The sequence below is a fragment of the Silurus meridionalis genome, chromosome 1 (assembly GCF_014805685.1).
Source record: "Silurus meridionalis isolate SWU-2019-XX chromosome 1, ASM1480568v1, whole genome shotgun sequence".
Classification (NCBI taxonomy): Eukaryota; Metazoa; Chordata; class Actinopteri; order Siluriformes; family Siluridae; genus Silurus; species Silurus meridionalis.
Window position 1 is genome coordinate 9,848,097 of NC_060884.1, and position 17,934 is coordinate 9,866,030.

At 35.1% G+C, this 17,934-nt stretch overlaps 2 protein-coding genes and 1 long non-coding RNA gene across 3 annotated transcripts; 1 reads left to right on the forward strand and 2 right to left on the reverse strand.

The window, feature by feature from the left end:
- Nucleotides 1-2,855: 2,855 nt before the first annotated feature.
- Nucleotides 2,856-8,229, reverse strand: psmf1 (proteasome inhibitor subunit 1). Its single transcript, XM_046858654.1, has 7 exons — nt 7,981-8,229; nt 7,406-7,558; nt 7,225-7,307; nt 6,707-6,889; nt 4,839-4,892; nt 4,532-4,690; nt 2,856-3,108 (listed from the first exon to the last, which is right to left on the reverse strand). Exons 1-7 carry the CDS (start codon nt 8,107-8,109, stop codon nt 3,057-3,059), a joined length of 813 nt encoding a protein of 270 aa, XP_046714610.1. The 5' UTR covers nt 8,110-8,229; the 3' UTR covers nt 2,856-3,056.
- LOC124391969 lies at nt 5,463-6,696 on the reverse strand. The gene is made up of 2 exons (XR_006927070.1): nt 5,783-6,696; nt 5,463-5,696 (listed from the first exon to the last, which is right to left on the reverse strand). It is a non-coding gene; the product is annotated as an uncharacterized LOC124391969 (long non-coding RNA).
- A 6,342-nt stretch (nt 8,230-14,571) lies between the features above and the next one.
- abraa (actin binding Rho activating protein a) lies at nt 14,572-16,669 on the forward strand. The gene is made up of 2 exons (XM_046854405.1): nt 14,572-15,171; nt 16,155-16,669. Exons 1-2 carry the CDS (start codon nt 14,629-14,631, stop codon nt 16,590-16,592), a joined length of 981 nt encoding a protein of 326 aa, XP_046710361.1. The 5' UTR covers nt 14,572-14,628; the 3' UTR covers nt 16,593-16,669.
- The last annotated feature ends 1,265 nt before the right edge of the window (nt 16,670-17,934 follow it).

Below are 17,934 nucleotides of genomic sequence, written 5' to 3' on the forward strand. Positions count from 1 at the left end.
TTAATTTTTACTTAGTGCTTATGAGAAGGTCAGAAGTTGAATCCCCAACAATACCAAACTGTCACTTTTGGGCATTATGAGATTTATGGTGGGAAAAAAAATCTGATAAATTCATACAAGTTTATCAATCAAGCACTGTAGTGTTATGGTTTGGTTTCTCATGTTTCTCTTATTGCAAGTTTCAAGTCAATCACCAGACCCTACTGAGAATGCATTTTACCTCCCAAAATCTAAAAATATCAAAGACAGGGACCAACTTTGGTGTAAGCATGGAAAATCATCACAAAATAAGGAGTTTGGTGATGTCAGTTGTTTACCAGTATCATGTAGTTATGGCAAGCGAGGGAAATTTGATCAAATATTAAATCTTATACTTAAAGTGAGTTAAATATCTGTCTCAAAGGGTTTGCCATGTTTTCAGTGGTTTAATACATCTAGATGTAAATATATCAGGATATTTAATGTAAAAGTTCTGATTTATTGTCTCATACTTAAACCCAATGTCTACAGTGGCTAAAAAGAAAATTGGACTTGACATTCCAATACTTTCAGAGGGTCATTTGTTAGTTCATGCATATGGAAAAAGGTAAGTAGAACTTTGTTACCCCACCTGACACAGCATAAGCAATAATTATAAATGATTGGTTTGGGAAGAAAAAAGAAAACTAAAATGAATGTTAGCAGTTATTTATCATGGGTTGCTAGAGCACAAATCTTTTTTTACAGTAATTTCTGGACTATTAAGCGCACCCAAATATAAGCCACACCCACTGAATTTTACAAAGATTTTTATTTTGAACATAAATAAGCCACACCTGTCTATTAACTGTCTAAATTAATGAACTTTACACAGGCTTTAACGAAAGACAGTGCCTGTTACACGGCTTTTATCTAAACAGAAGCCTACCAAGAAAGTCATTGTTCACTGTCCTTTCACAACTATTTCTCTCAAGAGTTTTTCTTTTGGCATCGTCGTGTGTTTAAAAATCAACATCGGTAAAGTTTTTTTTCCCGATGCCGTGCAGCTCAGAACACAGGTGAAGTGCGTTTTTTATGCCCGATTGTTTTCAGCGTGACTAATGATTGCCATTTCCTGTTGCCAGTCCGAGTGAGTGGCAGGTCAAACGTCAGAGGAACATCATCCATATTTATGATGTGGTGCGGCCCGATTTAGTGGGAGCGCATCTGATTTAATATAAAGAGTTTCATTGGTTCACCTGAACCCGTTCTGCAATTTCATTGGTCTAATGTTATGGGGCTTAGTTTTTTTGGCTTGAAGTTTGTGAAACCGGGAAAAACCCAGGAAAAATCCATATATTAGCCGCTTCGTTGTTTAAGCCACGGTGTTCAAAGCGTGGGAAAAAAGTAGCGGCTTATAGACCGGAAACTACGGTAATTGCTCGAAGAGAAAAGTTATAAAACAAACATCCTATTTATTGAATTCATTTGAACACATACAATTTATGGATAGAAGTTTGAGGACACCTGACCATATGATTAATGTGTGCCTTTTAAAAACTTTTCATTTCACATTCTTCCAGATTTAATGACTTTCACTTTTTTGGAAGATGCTCATTTAGTTACCATTAGTGAAGTGAGCTACTGATTTAGGGTGAGGAGGCCTGGGGTGTAGGCAGCATTCCTATTGAACCCAAAAAGCGTTCAATAGGAGTGGAATGATCTTCCACTCCAAACCATTTCAAAAATATCGTCATGGAGCTTGTGTTGTGCACAATGACATGCTGGAACTGGTTTGTGCCTCCTAATTCAGTGTTTAAGGGTACCACATCAAAAGATATCCAGTACAGTGGTGTACCACTTTTTATGCACCTGACTGCATTCTAAATCTTTGCTGTTAAACATCTAGCTAACATGAGCTAACCTAATAAGAGTTTAAAGTGATATTCATAAAAAAGATTGAACTGCTAATGCTAGCTATTAGTTAATACCAGTCAATCAAACAGCATTGAGATCTTTAAGAAGGCAACAGTGGAGACAGGATCCCTGAAACTAGACAATAGAAGATTGGTAGATTCTCCTGGTCCAATCTTGAACTGTCTAGATTCTGTGAGCCTGTCGCTGAAGCACCTGACCTTTATGTATTTTATGAATTTAATTAAATGAATGTGCATGGGTACAGACATTTATAGTAAAGTGGCTTGAGTATAATAAATAAATAAAAAATCTAAATGAAGAAATAATCTTTTCAGTGTGTCATGTTTAATGTTGTTTTTTTTTTTGTAAACCATTACAGATGAACCAATATGTTTCCAGGCAACCTTCAAAACTGCTGTATTCTTCTTGTATCTAGCTATAGAATTCAAGTCCTCTTGATACAAGCCAACAAATATATGTAATGATCAGAATAACACAGAGTTTAAAATCTTGTAGTGAAGCACACAATTAATTCTGCAGTCTCAGTCCAAACCCAGAGGCCTCTCTCCTTCTTCCCCATGGCTGAATTATGCAAGACAAACAATAAACATTGAACTAATTTTAAGTAAAAAACTATTTTTTGAGTGGGAACTTAATAAACATTAGCTCATGTACACCTTAGGGTTGGTCAGAGGAATCATGTCAATCTGTCCCGGTCACTTGTTACACACTTTGCAAAGTGATATTGTTCCATTTTATTCACCCAACAAGCTTCATCAGTTTTAGTGCAAGTTCCCTGTTATTTAACAATCACTCTAGAGATAAAGATACTAGTGCATGAATTGCAGAGTCATGTACTGGATGCACCACAATGTTGTTATTTATCTGACTAAAATTACTTAGCCTGAAAATGAGACTGACCACTGGTGGCATTGATTTCCATCTTCTGATGCCCACTATATAAATAACTGAACAATGTCTAGTGTCTCAATATAGTTTAATTGGGACAATGACATTTATACATTAACTCACATTCCAATTGAGGTACTCACCCACCTATTTTATTGAACAAAAAATTTAAATGCAAACTTGGGAGAAAATATCTTAATAGCAGGATCAACTTAGCAAAACCTAAAGGTAGCAAGATGTGTGGTTGTTCCGGGAGAACCAGCATGTATAATCTACATGAACATGTCATCATAGTTAGGTGGGGGCAGGTGATCAGGGTCTGGCCTGAAATAATTAAATGGAAAAAAAAGATTAAAACATTAAATTATAAAGCAAATAAACCAACTTCAAATTTAAATTACCTTCTAAGTTATAAATTCAGGTAGTGTTTGAACACAAGCGCCATTGCAGCTGCACATGTTAAGCTCTTTTATATCAGTGCTGAAATCATTTTTGTTTAATAAATTGAGTTATGTTGGGTGAATTTCCAGAAATTTTAGCCATCTAGTTCATTATTTATATAAACACTATATGGACAAAAGTATTAGGACACCTGACCTTTCCTGCAATATGTGGTTTTTCTTCAAATTGTTACCAAAGCTGGAGGCACACAATTGTATAGAATGTGCTTGGTGTGGAATAATACAATTTTGCATTTACTTGAACTTACTGCTATAGAGCTCTGATATTAACCCTACTAAACAACTTTTGGATGTTTGCACCCCAGGCCTTCTCACCCTACATCAGAACCTGATTTTACTGAGACCCATATGTCTGATGAACATAAATCTCCAAAAGCACACTCCAAAATCTAGTAAAAACATTTTCCAAGAATAGTGAAGGGAATTATAAGAGCAAATTGGGACCAAATGTGGAATGCAATGATCAAAAAGCCATACTCATTACCAGGCGTTCGCTACATTTTGGCAATTTTATGTATTTTATGGGTACCAACAAATTTATTCATGCCATCTCCATTTGTTTTATTATTGTATTTTTTCTGTTTAATCTAAAAATCTATATTCGATTTTTATTAAATTCGATTTTTATTTAATAAAAATCGAATATAGACTCAAATAAAGTGGAATGAGGGCATGCATATATATATATATATATGTGCATGCCCTCATTCCACTTTATTTGAGTGGCCTACAAAAAGCCCTGAACTCAACCACACTAAACACTTTTGGAATAAGCTGGAATGCCAATTGCACCCCAGTGGTCTGAGCCTGAGATCAGTGCCTGACCTCACGAATGCTCTTGTGACTGAATGGGCAAATCCCCAAAGCCACATAAAAAAAATCTAGTGGGAAGCCTTCCTAGAAGAGAGGTTTTATTTTAATAGCATAGGGGAAACTAAAAAATTCTTTCGGCTTCTCCCATTAGGGGTCGCCACAGCGGACCATCCGTATTCATGATCCGCATGTTCGACATTCATCAACATTTAAGCATGATGGTCAGGTGTCCATAAATTTTTGGCTGTATAGTGTATGTTCCTATTTCAGTACATATAATAACATTCTATAATTGTTTTTTTACAAATATATAAAATATAAAATTATCCACATTTTCCTATTAGTGAATAGTTTGTGAAGACCATATAATAGGGTTTTAATTAAGTCTTTATGGACCAATAGTTATCCTGTATATAATTAGCTATTATTTGATTGGTAACAATTATAATCAAGTAATATTTTGCTAGTTTTACCCAGGTCTGTGTCTGCCAATTGGTCCAAACGGGTCAAAGCGGGCTCCAGGGGGTACAGCACCTGGAGGAAGGACTCCAGGTATGCCACTTGAAGGGTCAAAGCCAGAACGAGGGAAACCTGCTCGCAATGGATCCATAATCATGCCTTCTGTTGTCCCACTGTAACAAGTGTTTAAGTTCAGTCATTTTTACTTATTTGTACTTTTGTATTCCATAGCCAAGAAAAAGACATTCAGCTCAGGACCATACATCACAAGACACACAGAAAACAGGCCTAGAGAACAGGACTATGGAACAAATTACCCACCTAAAGGGATCAAGGTCAGCCCTTCCTGCAGCAAATGGATTCAGTGGGTCTGTCCTGAAAAGGCATTTATTCAGAGGTGTTTATAATCCACTTTATTAGGAACACTATTGCCGCTAGTAACACTTAGTGCTGTTATCAGCCAATCATGCAGCAGTGAAGCAATTTAAAAGGATCATGAAGATACTGCTCATACAGGTCATTTTTACATCAAACATGAAGAATGAAGACAAAGTAAGATAGCTGTGACTTTGATGGTGGCATAGACCTTGGTACCAGATGGGCTGGATGGGTCACTCTAAAGTGTCATTGCAACCGCTTCCATTAATTAAAGTCCCCTTTGAAAGGGTTGGCATAGGCCTTTTGGGCATTAGAACAGACTGAACTAATGCATCAATTTGTATTAGTTGTTGTGTACTAAGCAATGTGAGAAAGCCATGACCGGTCACAATATCTCAGCACTCAGCACTGAGGAGGCACTCCTCTGTGCTACCCGAAAGAGATGCCGATTGCCCAGGCCACTACACACATACATTGGTGGCTAAAAGTTTGTGAACCCTTTTTTTCAGTAATTCTGCATAGATATGACCCAAATCATTATTCAGTCAAACAAATAAGACAAAAATATTACATTTCATTTATTTATTGAGAAAAATTATCAAATATTACATATCTGTAAGTGACAAAAGTATGTGAAAGTCCATCTGTTTTAGTGAGTCTAAGGGTTTCAATAAGTTCCTTGTTTTATTTAAAACCAGAGATCTATAAATGTCTGATCTGCACAACACATGTTTGTGGAGTGTATCATAGCATGAACAAAGGAGATTTCCGAGGACCTCGGAAAAATTGTTGCTCATCAACCTGAAAAAAAGGGTATAAAACCATCTCTAAAAAGTTTGAACTCACAAAATCACATTCAGACAGACAGAAATTAAGATCATTCTTACCCTTACCAGGAGTGGCCATCCAATAAGGATCACCCCAAACGGACGGCTTGCCATCATTGATGGAACAATGAATCCAGAACTATACCAGCAAATTCTAAAGGAAATTGTCAGGACATCTGTTTGTGAAGTGAAACTCAAGGAAAAATGGGTCATACAGCAAGAGAACGACCCCAAGCAATCCCCTCCAAGTCATTCTACCAAAGAATGGTGAGAGTGCCAAAGTCCTGATCTTAATCCAACTGAAATGTTGTGGAAGGACCTGAAGCAAGCAGTTCAGGTGAGGAAACCTACCATCATCTTGGTTCACTTGGTCTACTTTTACGACTTTTAGGTGTGAAAATCTAAAGATGTTGGGTCATATTTATGCAGAAATATAGAACATTCTAAAGGGTTCACAGACATTCGAGCACCACAGTTACATTCATGAACCACAGGAATTTTAAAAGATTTACATTTCCATCAGTATAAACAATATATCAGTGCATATAGGGGAGGTGGTAGCTCAGTGGTTAAGGCATTTGACTTTGGATCGGAAGGTCACAGGTTCAAATCCCACTATCACCAAGCTGCCACTGCTGGGCCCTTTAGCAAAAGCCCTAAGACCACCCCCTGCTCAGTTGTAAGTCGCTCTGGATAAGGGCGTCTGCCAAATGCCGCAAATGTAAATGTAAATATAGCACTATTTAGTTTTCTCTGTTTATTTGTGGCCACGGGCATTACTGACCCTTTACCACTTCTGCAGGTGTTTTTACTAAGTGTATGATATGGATGTTTAGAAAATAATTTTATAAAAAATGCACCATTAAAACATAGGTTCTCCTGCATACATTCATAAATCTTAAGTAACCAAGACTCCAATGATTTAAATATCACAGAGAGATTGTTGTTGATTGTAATATATTGCTTCGAAATTAAATTACTCACCAGTTTGGGGTATACGAAGCGGGTGGACCCCTGGAAGGTATCCGCAAGGGATCACGTTCTGGCTGGGACTCTGAGTCTTTGAATCTGTCTTTCCTTTCTTTTCTCACACTTTTCTCTTCTTTCACTGCAGGTAACAGTGATGATTTCATCCTCCTAACCAGATCTTCTGTGTTCTTGTACACACTAAGAAAATTACAAGGTTTTAGAGAGAATAAGCATACTATACCATGCTTTATATTTTCTTATAATTGTTGTAATTATAATTATAATTTGCTGATGGCATATTCATCACTTTACAAGCCAAGATAAATAATTGTTAACTTTCATTATCTGCTTTGCTCATTCTACATTCAAAAAATGTAGTAAAAAGTGGTAAAAGTAAAACTGTTCTTACAGGAATGCTGCTGTGTGTGCATGACTCTCATGCACCACTTAAGCTACAGTTCCACACATGTCGGGGAATACACAGCTGCCATTAGGTGAATATAAGAGATAAATATTATTCATTTTTTACCAACCCTTCGAATGACTGTAGGCTTGCTTCATTTACATAATCACTAACATTTACTGTCATGTCTGTGACTTTGTCTGTAGCTGAATCCTGCCACAAAACAAAGAAAATTATGTCAAGAGAATAATAACTGCTTGTATCAATGCAATATCAAGAATCACACAGCCTTCATACAAATCAGCATTTACCATTAAGTTGAAAATCAAGCTGGAATCAACTGTGATGGCTTTGAGAAGCAGGTTGAACTTGTCATCATTTGATCTGTATCTCAATGTGTAAAGCTCCTTGTTTGTGTTCCAAGATGCAGGAAGCAACTCTGACTTCTTCTCTCCAGGAATGGGCTGTAGGATTGAAAGAGACATGTGAGGTTCTATTTTATACACAATCAGCTTGCATAAACTGATCAATCTTCCTGTAATCTAGAGGTCTGAAAGTGACCCATATAATGAAATTATGTTTCAGTAATGTTTAGTAAAGTGAACTGAAAAATGAACTCTGATCAAAAGAGGTCTTTGCCTAGATCCCATGTCTGATCTGAAGATTTGACTTTTCACGTTTTTGTTGCTTTAATAATAGTGTGTAATAAAGATATTTTATTTTAAATTATGAACTATTAAACAATTTAGTCATCTAAGCAATGTTTCCATATACATTTAATCAATATTACTGCAGCGTTAAAAAGCGACACAATAAAACAAAGATACCCGCAAATACTGTGACGTATGTTTACATTCTGTTGTGACAGTGCAATTTATTTTCTCACCTCATCTCCGGTTCCTAGGCATTTATATCCACTCTTCACAATTTCCCAGTGAATAAAACAGACAGCCGCATCTTGAGGAGATGTTATAGAACTCGCTACGCATGTATATAACAGCTCGAGTCCGGCCATGGCTTTGCACAGTTCAAGGAAAACGAAAACAAAACTGTTTGGTCGTTTTTTGCACCAGGTTTAACATTAGTCCGTTAGGAAACTGTGTTCGGAAGGAAAACTAGTAACAAACCAAACGTTCCGCCCTGTTCGCATCTCGTACAAAATTTTTAAATACGTTTAAACATTTTGTCTTATACATTTTTTTTCATTATTTACGTAGATGTAGAATAAAAAAAAATTGTCGAAGCTAATGTTTTTACTTAATTTGTTTCATGTTCAATTGACTGAAGCAATGTAATTTCAAAAAAGCATTTAAGGAATCCTCTTATCTAAACCATACCCATCTTACTAGTCTTAAAAGGGCGCATATATACTATGTCAATGAATAATGCAATAAGAATGTAGAAAAAAACATGGTTTATGGTAACATGAATGCCATGTTTGATTCTGTTTCTTCCTAGCAGTGTCAGTCTTAGTGTTTATATACACCAATCAGAAATTAAATAACAACATTAAATGTGAATAAGACTAAACAACTAATTACAGTGACACCTTTTACGGAGTTTGATATATTAAGCAACAAGTAAACAAAAGTGGCTGTGTTGGAAGCAGAAAACAAGCCAAGCGTAAGGATCAGAGCAACTCTGACAAACATAATGGCTAGACAACTGAGGGAAAGTATCTCTAAATCAGAAGGTTTTGTGAAGTGTTCCCAGCATGCAGTGGTTATAGTACCTACTGTACCAAAAGGGGTCCATGGAAGGATAACCTGTATACCCAGTGAAAGGCTCTTGGGCATTCAAGACTTATTGAAGAATATGGGGAACAAAGGCATAGACAATTGGCATGGTCTAAGCAATGTTCTGCTGGAAAACAGTGGCTCCTGGCATTCATAAGGTTATAACTTTTACATGTACCACTTACCTAAACTCTGTTGCAGACCATGTAGATCGCTTTATGGCCAGAATTTTGCCTAATACTATAGAGCTAGAGATGGTGGAAATATAGCAGAGTTCACAGTGCTGATTTCGCCTTCAAAATTTCCCAGAGTTCTTTTTAGAAAAATGTATTCTTTTTCTGTTATATATTGAAACAGTGTCAGGATATACATTGACATAGACTTTACAGCATTTCTGTAGATCTTTCTGGACAAGCCTATCTGCCACATACTAAAAATATAAAAGTAAGTTTCATGCAAAGTCCATGGGGTGAGTCAGACCTGATCCAGTTCCTGCATAAATCTTACCTTAGATGCAACATGAGTTTTTTTGTAACAACGTCTAGTGTACAGTTATTTGTAAAATATTTTTTTTTAAGTAAAATGAAAACGTATAGTTAAACATTAATTTAAGTGAGCATATGCAAGTAATCTAAATATGGCAGCAGTTCAGTGTGACGTGACAAAACTGGAGTCACATGTAAAAGAAGACGATGAGCTCATCAAACTCTTAAACACAGGCTATAGTGCTTGATCTCCCTCTAGTGGATACATTTAAGACATTCTTTGTGAAAGTAATAGGGACCATAAACATTTTATAAAACCTTCTAAGATAAAATGAAAATGGAATTGAATTTGCATATTTGTGTAATTTTGTTAGATAATACTGATTATTGAAATTCTATATTCACCGAGTGTAGAAACTACTTAGTTTTCCATATGTTTTTGGGCCTCCATTAAATAATTTTTTTTAGCTGTTGATAGTTTTCAAAAATTATTTGATTGTATTTGATCAACTGTGCCCTGCGAATGGACATGAAAAATATTCAAAAACATATTCAAAACATTCATTTTAAATATGTAAATCCTCCAAGCAGCTGATGACATACTGTAAATTAAGGACATTCAATCTTTCTCCACTAATGAGAAAGTTCCCAAACCCATAACCTCCTTGTCTCTTTACTTTTAACAACTATTACTTGAGGGGCACAAAAAAGTAGAAACTATCCCCCCTACACCCCCTTCTGTCTGTCTGACCGACCTAAATCTTTTTTTTACTCTTTCCCTCAGCACATGCTCTTTTCTTATCTCTGGAGAGAGTAAAAGAGAAATCTAGGCTATCACATCTAAGCTATTTCTAGCATCAAATCAGACATCATCTGCAATTCTCTCACCTTGATTCGCTTCCTCTTAGATAAAATGCCCTACCTCAACATTCATTACACATTATAGCAAATGGCAAATCTATGTATTTTAGGAAATTCCTAATTCGTAACGTAATAAAAACTGAACTGAAGTATAACTGGAGTATACTTTAATGTTTTTTTTTTTTTTATATTTTTTCTTATATTGTTAGGAGTATTGGGTGGTATCTATCTATCTATCTATCTATCTATCTATCTATCTATCTATCTATCTATCTATCTATCTATCTATCTATCTATCTATCTATCTATCTATCTATCTATCTATCTATCTATCTAATTCAACAATGGCTATTTATAGTTATAGGGAATCTGCAGTGGAATCCTTGGATCCAGTGGAATGCAGGACCTTTTTATGCTGCAAATAACAGAGGCTTAATTCACTCATCAAATTTAACATAGAATTGTGAACAAACTTACAAACATGTATAGTACACATTGGTAGGAGCTGATTTAACCCCATAATAATTTGTACAATCTGAGAAATGTCTGTGGCATGAATGCAGTGTCCTTTTCAGTCAAGGTCTTTTGGTATAACAACAATGGGAGATAGAAGAGCAGAAGAGCACCTTTGAAACACACAGAGATATTGAGAAGAGGCATGGCTTCTAGGTTATTGTCTCTCATAAACCCCTCAGGACTAACATAAAGCAATATCCTCGCATGAGCCTTCTAATGGCCAAATGAGGGAAATAAATATTTTGTAGTGGCCAGTAATTTAATCAGCTGACATTCGTGAAATGCCGCACACCACCTGTGAACAATAGTAAAAATGTTGATAAAAATAAGCCAATATAGGTTAGTGTTTTATCCTGACAAAATGCCCAGTCATCGGATTATAGTGAGTCGTGTGAAGCAAAGGTTACCCATGGCATTTTGAGATCAACAACTAGGTTGTCTCATCCTTAATTTAATTGTTCTGCATCACTATATATGACCTATACTTAATAATCAAAAAGGACACGTGGAGGAGGAGACATTAGGCTAAATTAGCTGACAATCATACTACATACTCTTGTTTGACTATGTGCCTTAGTGTCTTATTGCATGACTGCTCTAAGAGGAAATCCCAGTCTTTGCCTCATGGTACAAATTTATTTGATTTAAAAATGTAATCTGTAGTTTCTAACATTATAAAATTCACATTTTGCCTCACATTACCAGGGCTCTGTGTTGACAACACAAAATAGCTAATTAACATGAGATGAACTACAAAATATAAACAACCATATAAATGATGCAAAATACTAGATATGCTAAATGAAGGGCTATTTTAAGAAATTTCCAAATAACAAAGGTGGAAGCCATACTGTAGGATTAAACCAGATTTGTGTATATGATTGCAAAGATCATTATTTATGCAGCAATAAAGTGGTAATACATTAGACTTCTATTAGATGTTATTTTTTTTTCAAGGCCGTGTTCTTGATGCTGCAAAAAAATATTTTTCTGACATTTCTGCTCAAGCATATGGAAACCTTGAAAGCATGAAGATAATTAACATAATCGCAAAAAAAAAAAAGTCAACCTCTGAATCTCTGCAGATATGTGCCTAGCATAATATTAATTTGACTTTTGAATTTGGTCACCAAATCTAAATATGACCTTCTAAGAATATAAAAAAAAAATATCCTGCAGTAATTTTTTTGCACTTTGACGAAAATATGTACACAATTTTGTTCCAACAGAAAGTTAAAAATACATTTAATACAGTGTACAATAAACTGTTAAAATTCAATTTTTGCCTAATTATTTTAACCTTGTGCAAAACATTGTGAATGATTTATGGAAATGAAATAGGAAGTAGGAGTCATGAGGGTGCATCAAATATAAGGAAAGAACTAAGTTAAAATGATGTCATTGAATGATATCATGGTGTTGCAGATAGCATACTAGTGTGTGTGGGTCAGTCTGTTATTTATAGGCAAAGTTTTAAACTCTGTTTGTATATCTGATATACATGTTGAAATTTCATTAGTTTCTGTCAGGTTTTAAAAGGCATCTCTTAACATGAGGGCTTTTGTGTGTGATTATTTTAAATAAAGGGTTAGGGTTAGGGTTAGGGTTAAAAAAGATTTTAATTCTCTGTATTTACATGAATAATTTCTCTGATCACAATTCATTTTCATAGATATTTCATAATTATTTACTGTACACTGTTCCTGCTTAACAACTTTGTTAAAATGCACCAAACTACCAATAAATTGCCAATATTGATCAAATCTTTGTGATTTTAGTGCCCTTTTTTTTGGAATTTACCGCTCTCGCTCCATTTTTATCAAAACACAGGCCATAGTTCTTGATCTTTACCTTCATTTACATTTTCTTTATATTGATTGGGTATGGAAAATCCATGCTACTCCAAAAGCAGGCTACTTGCTGTTTCATTTTTAAAATCCAGTTCTCTTTACATTTTTAGAGAACTGTTGCATTCAGTAGTACTCCTTTCAGTTTTAATCTTTTTGTAAGCATCACGTGATTAGAATAACAGTAAAGTTGCGATGTATGTAACACATAATAGGAAGAGACACTTTATGGATTAGTTATACCACTAATCTAACATTACCAAGAAAACCCCTTGTGCATACAGATATGAGGGAGAGATCTGCTCTGACAAATTTTAGCTTTCATTAGTTTTTGTGCTAACTCCTATGTCTATTTGCATATTGCAATATACAAATACTGTTAAGGTATTGAATATAATCAAATGACATTTACAATACTGAGTGTTGATCACTATCTGGTCAAATAGTCGTTGTCCTATTATAACAGCTTCAGAAATTCCACATTCTCTGTTCTCTTAGTTTGACTGTTTTAGTAAATCTCTCCTGCCAAACGATGTCTTCATGAATAAGAATGCTGATATGCTAATGATCCTAAAAACTTGGCAGTAACCTGAAAATTTCATTAAAACTTAAAAAAAATTCTTAAATATCCATTACATATATTACATATTACATATAAACTGACAATTTAGATGGAAGCATTAGATAAGTATGAAAATATGTAAATATATATAGAAATAACTTTAATGGTCATATAAAAGTCTTGTCAAAGAGCCATGTCAAAAAATCTTCTATAATATGCTGTCCCATCTTTTTTAAGTTACTAGACAGAATTGTTCCTTTAGTTTACAAAACTAGCCCTAAAGAACCTTCTAATTTAAGACCAGTTTCTCTTTTTTTTCACATTTTCTTTCACGACAAATCTACAGTTAAGCTCTATATCAAGTCATTCAATTATTTTTTTATAAACTTTCCAACATTCCCTGTATTTTAATCTTACTGAGGTCAAATAATAACTAAACCCAAACCCTTGCTCAAAATTTCAGATCCACCAATACTGGCATGTATAGGTTTTAAGACCAGACTGAATTTAGGCTATATATTTTAGTGCCACCCTTCAGAACATTTGTGGCTGCTTAGCCTTCTCCTGTGTCAAGACTCAGCTTAGGCTACGTTACCTTGAGTGTTAGGAATGAGTGAGTAACAACAACAACAATAATAAATTGTCAAAAATGTTCAAAACAAAATTTTTGAGAGAAAAACGTTTCTTACCAAGACAAATGAGCCAACAAATAATAAATAAAAAATATGTTTTTATTGTAGTTGTCTTAAGAATAACTCTAGTGTGATACTGAGTAAATATTATGTTTTAGTTTTAATCACGAGTTATAATAATACAGTACAGTTGCAGTATTAAGTTGTAGAGTTAATGTAATAGACCTGATGTAAGACCATGGCTCATTCTAGATTTACCCTGTGTGACTCATATTTAAAATAGCCTGGAACATGCCTTCAGAACAGGCCTGTGTATCAATCAACAGAGTCATGAACATGTCCAGCAACAGCCAAGCAGCAAAAATAGATTATCTCACAGGCTTCTAAAAAAGCAACATGTAATGGCCTAGAGTATCACCTTGAAAAATTCTTGTGTGTCCATAAGTGTCTAAATGTTTCTGGGGACCAGTAAATATTTATTTATGTAGCATTGACATAATATTTCCACGGTCATATAAGTAAGTAACATCTTCAGTGCTTAAAAACATATCCTATAAATGTATACAATAATCTAAGGAGGCAAAAAAGTTTTTTTTTTTTGGGTGTAAAAAGTGGGCAGGCGTCAGGCTAATTTCTCTTATCAAATAATTATTAGATTGTCTTAAATAGTCTTAGGCCGATAACCTGTTGTTTAATTGCCCCTAAGGGGAAAATGTTCTACTTTTTTTTTAGATCACCATGTGCATTAAAGGAATGTTGCACCTCCCACCACTAAAGCACTTCCTTTTGTGTGTCGTATTAAAACCGTGACTCCCACCTTGTCATAGACATCCCATACCACAGAGGCTTAAACTTTAATACTCTGGTGAACACCAACCTCAGCAGTGAATTAATAATGAGTTTAATGACTACTCAGGACTGTCAATCTTTCAGCAGGCATGTAAGGAAGATCAAGGTAGCTAGCACCAATCTGTCCAAGGGGAAAGGAAAACAAGACACCATTCCTTCAAGCTGGTTGCTAGACTCCTTTGTTCCAGAAGAAAAAATGAAGGAAACAGCGAGGAGCAAGATACTGGTCACACCTTGTGATTTCACAGTCGATAATCGAGTGAGGGAGGACTGTAAGATTAAGAATGGCATTGTGGAAAAAGACATGACAAAAGACTGCAAGGAAAACAATCATCTGGTGAGCTGCACCCAAAAGGAAATCAAAATCCATCAGGCTGCCCCAGGAGAGAAAATAATCATCCAAGGCAATAATTCTCTCAACAGAAAACACCACTATGGTGGGAAGACAGTTGGACAGAAAGAAGAACAAAAAATGTGGTCATGTAGCAGCAGCTTAAATGCAGACGATAGTGGCCTAGAAGAAGATGCAGCTCAAAGTGACAGCGATCAAACTGAAGTAAAAAAGAACAAGCCTATTAACAGGCCAAAGGTACGTTAAATGGAAGAGGGAATATGTTTATTTTTGTCAATTTACCATTTTTTCCACATTAGTCTAGTTTCCTCTAACTAGAGAAAAATGCTGCTAATATTATTGAGTACTTTAATGAAAAGATAGTGAATGACATTACTTCACAATGACATTAAATTTTTATCATTGTAGTTTATTTTAGACCAATATAATTGTCAACTGTATGTACATTGCATTTCCCTTTTTACATATAACATTTAAAGTATAACAAATGGTTGTAGTCAATTAAGTTAAGTGTCACTAAGCCATACTGGGAAATGCATCTCTAATTTCATGTTACACATTCTCTTATGCGCATCAGTAGTTGAATGGAAATTTAACACCAAAGATATACTGTCATTTAAATGAAATGGTTAAAAAGAATAGTGTTGTTTTAGCCAAGAATACTTTGTAGCAGTGATTATAAGGATCGGGCTCTATTTCTGGGACTCTTCAAATGTAATCCTGTGGGAACTAAGGTATAGATAATTCATAAGTTGCTATTTTTGTGGCCAAATAATAAACATGCTTGCTGTGACAAAGAAATGGAACATGAGCTATGACATTCAAACTTTACATACATGGTGGAATTTTCCAATGTTATTTGGTCCCAAATTGAGCTCACATTATTATTTTATAAAGTACCACATTTATAGCAAATGCAATTAAGACAGTATTATTGTTTTAAAAACAGTGCATTTTTGAAAACATATTTTTGTGGATATAGAGTATTTATATCACTTCAACATGAATAAGCAATTTCACTCAGACAGAAAATTGTGAATGTGATATAAAAATGATGTAGGTGGCCTCACTGACTTGCCAAAGAAATGTACAACAATATGAAATTTGTGAAAACTGAGATTGAATATCTTTGTACATACACACTGTTTACCTGAACTGTCTTATTAGTTTATCAAAATGTTTACATGTCATGATAAGTATTGTAATTCTATACATTTCAGATTAAGGTGACCACAATTGGGGACCTGAGGAACAAGTGGCAGAAATTTGCAGAAGACCATGTGGAGGCTCAAAAACTCAACCCTTTCAGTGAGGACTTTGATTTTAATCATGCCATGGTGGTGAGACTCCATAAGGGAGAATTGGGATACGGACACCCTAAAGAGGGCTCCAAAACAGCCGAGCGAGCTGAACGTGCCAAGAAGCAAATCCACCGGGAAATGGATGAGATGTGCCATATAATCCGCATTATGGGACAGAAGAACAAGAATGGGCATATCTGTGTCACTTTTGGTCGACTCTTTAACCACTATGCCAAGATCTCTGATAAGGTAGTGGGAATTTTGCTTCGTTGCCGAAAACATAAGATGGTGGACTTTGAGGGTGAGATGCTATGGCAGGGACAGGATGATAATGTTCAAATAAGACTGCTGGTGTAAATGATTATGGAATGCTTAATGGTCAGGTTTTGTTTATGTATGTTTGTATGTTTGTATGTATGTATGTATGTATGTATGTATGTATGCATTAATTTATTAATTTTTTATTTTTTAAAATTTATCTATTTATCTATTTATCAATTTGTTGGTGTGTTTGTTTGTTTTTATGTACCATATAACTGCTCACTGAAACAATTTGAAAATTAAAGGTAAAGAAAAGGTAAACATTTGTTCAACCTAATAATCACTCAAGAGATGTTTCACTATTGATAATCCTTACCCTTGGTTTATTATTTGCTTCTGCCCTTAATATTTTTTTTTATTTAGTTGGTCCTGTTCCGCACCAGTTTTAGTTAAACATTTTTTTAATTAAATATGAATGGTAGTACTCTTTCCCCTGAGCAAAAAACAAACAAATTCAGTCCTTGAACATCTGACATCAGTAAAGTTTATAAGTTCCCTCCACTATAGAGGTGCAAAGGATGTCATTGTGCAATTACTATTTAATTTTTATATTATTTTTATTTTATTTACTTTTATTTTATTGCTATGTACATGACAACAATTTAGAATAATTTAGAGAATTTTCTATTTCCAAGTTTACTATGGAAAAAAGAATGAATCTTGTAAATGGATTTACAACTATTGCTGATCACTTCATGATGGCGCTATTACTTGATTCTGAAAGCTTCAGAATATTACTCACTCATATCCACAAACTTGGTCTGTCGCTTATCCTTCTATGTATCTTTTTAGAACATACTACAGTTTTTTTCTGAATAATTGACATCATATTCAGTTCAATACTGTGTATTGCTATCTATAGGGCCTCCATGGATCTAACTGTTGTCCAGCACATACCATCGATGCATATTGAGATCTGAAAAATTTGAAGGCCAAGCCAACACCTGGTCCTCTGTCATGTTTCTCAAACTATTGCTGGAAGTTTTCCTAGTGGAACATTGTCCATTATCCTGCTGAAGGCCACTGCCATTAGAGAATACTGCGGCAATGGCACTAGTCACTAGTCACAAATAGCGTCATAGTGCGTCCCTTTCAAAGGTACATACACACCCAGTCTTGATACTAACACGAACATTGCAAGTCCTTTTGGCAGTGCACAGGGCTTGAAAACAGAATGGACAGTCAGCATGGGCACTCTGCCTGGTCTGCGGCTACACAGCCCTTTATGCAGCAATCTGCATTTTACTATGTGTTCTATAGCCAACATTAACCTTTCAAGTAATTAATGCTACAGCTGCATTTCACAGGAATTGGGCTGGCCACCATTTGCTTTCCAAAGCATCAGTGAGCTTTGGGTTTTCATGAACATGTCATTAGT

What these genes read in the sequence shown, in the direction of transcription:
- abraa (XM_046854405.1), top strand. Translation starts at nt 14,629, where the DNA reads ATGAGTTTAATGACTACTCAGGACTGTCAATCTTTCAGCAGGCATGTA. An exon ending in AGCCTATTAACAGGCCAAAG is followed by an intron (nt 15,172 to 16,154) that starts GTACGTTAAATG and finishes TATACATTTCAG; the next exon opens with ATTAAGGTGACCACAATTGG.
- psmf1 (XM_046858654.1), bottom strand. Translation starts at nt 8,109, where the DNA reads ATGGCCGGACTCGAGCTGTTATATACATGCGTAGCGAGTTCTATAACA. An exon ending in AGCCTACAGTCATTCGAAGG is followed by an intron (nt 6,890 to 7,224) that starts GTTGGTAAAAAA and finishes TAATTTTCTTAG; the next exon opens with TGTGTACAAGAACACAGAAG. An exon ending in GCTGACCTTGATCCCTTTAG is followed by an intron (nt 4,691 to 4,838) that starts GTGGGTAATTTG and finishes CACTTGTTACAG; the next exon opens with TGGGACAACAGAAGGCATGA.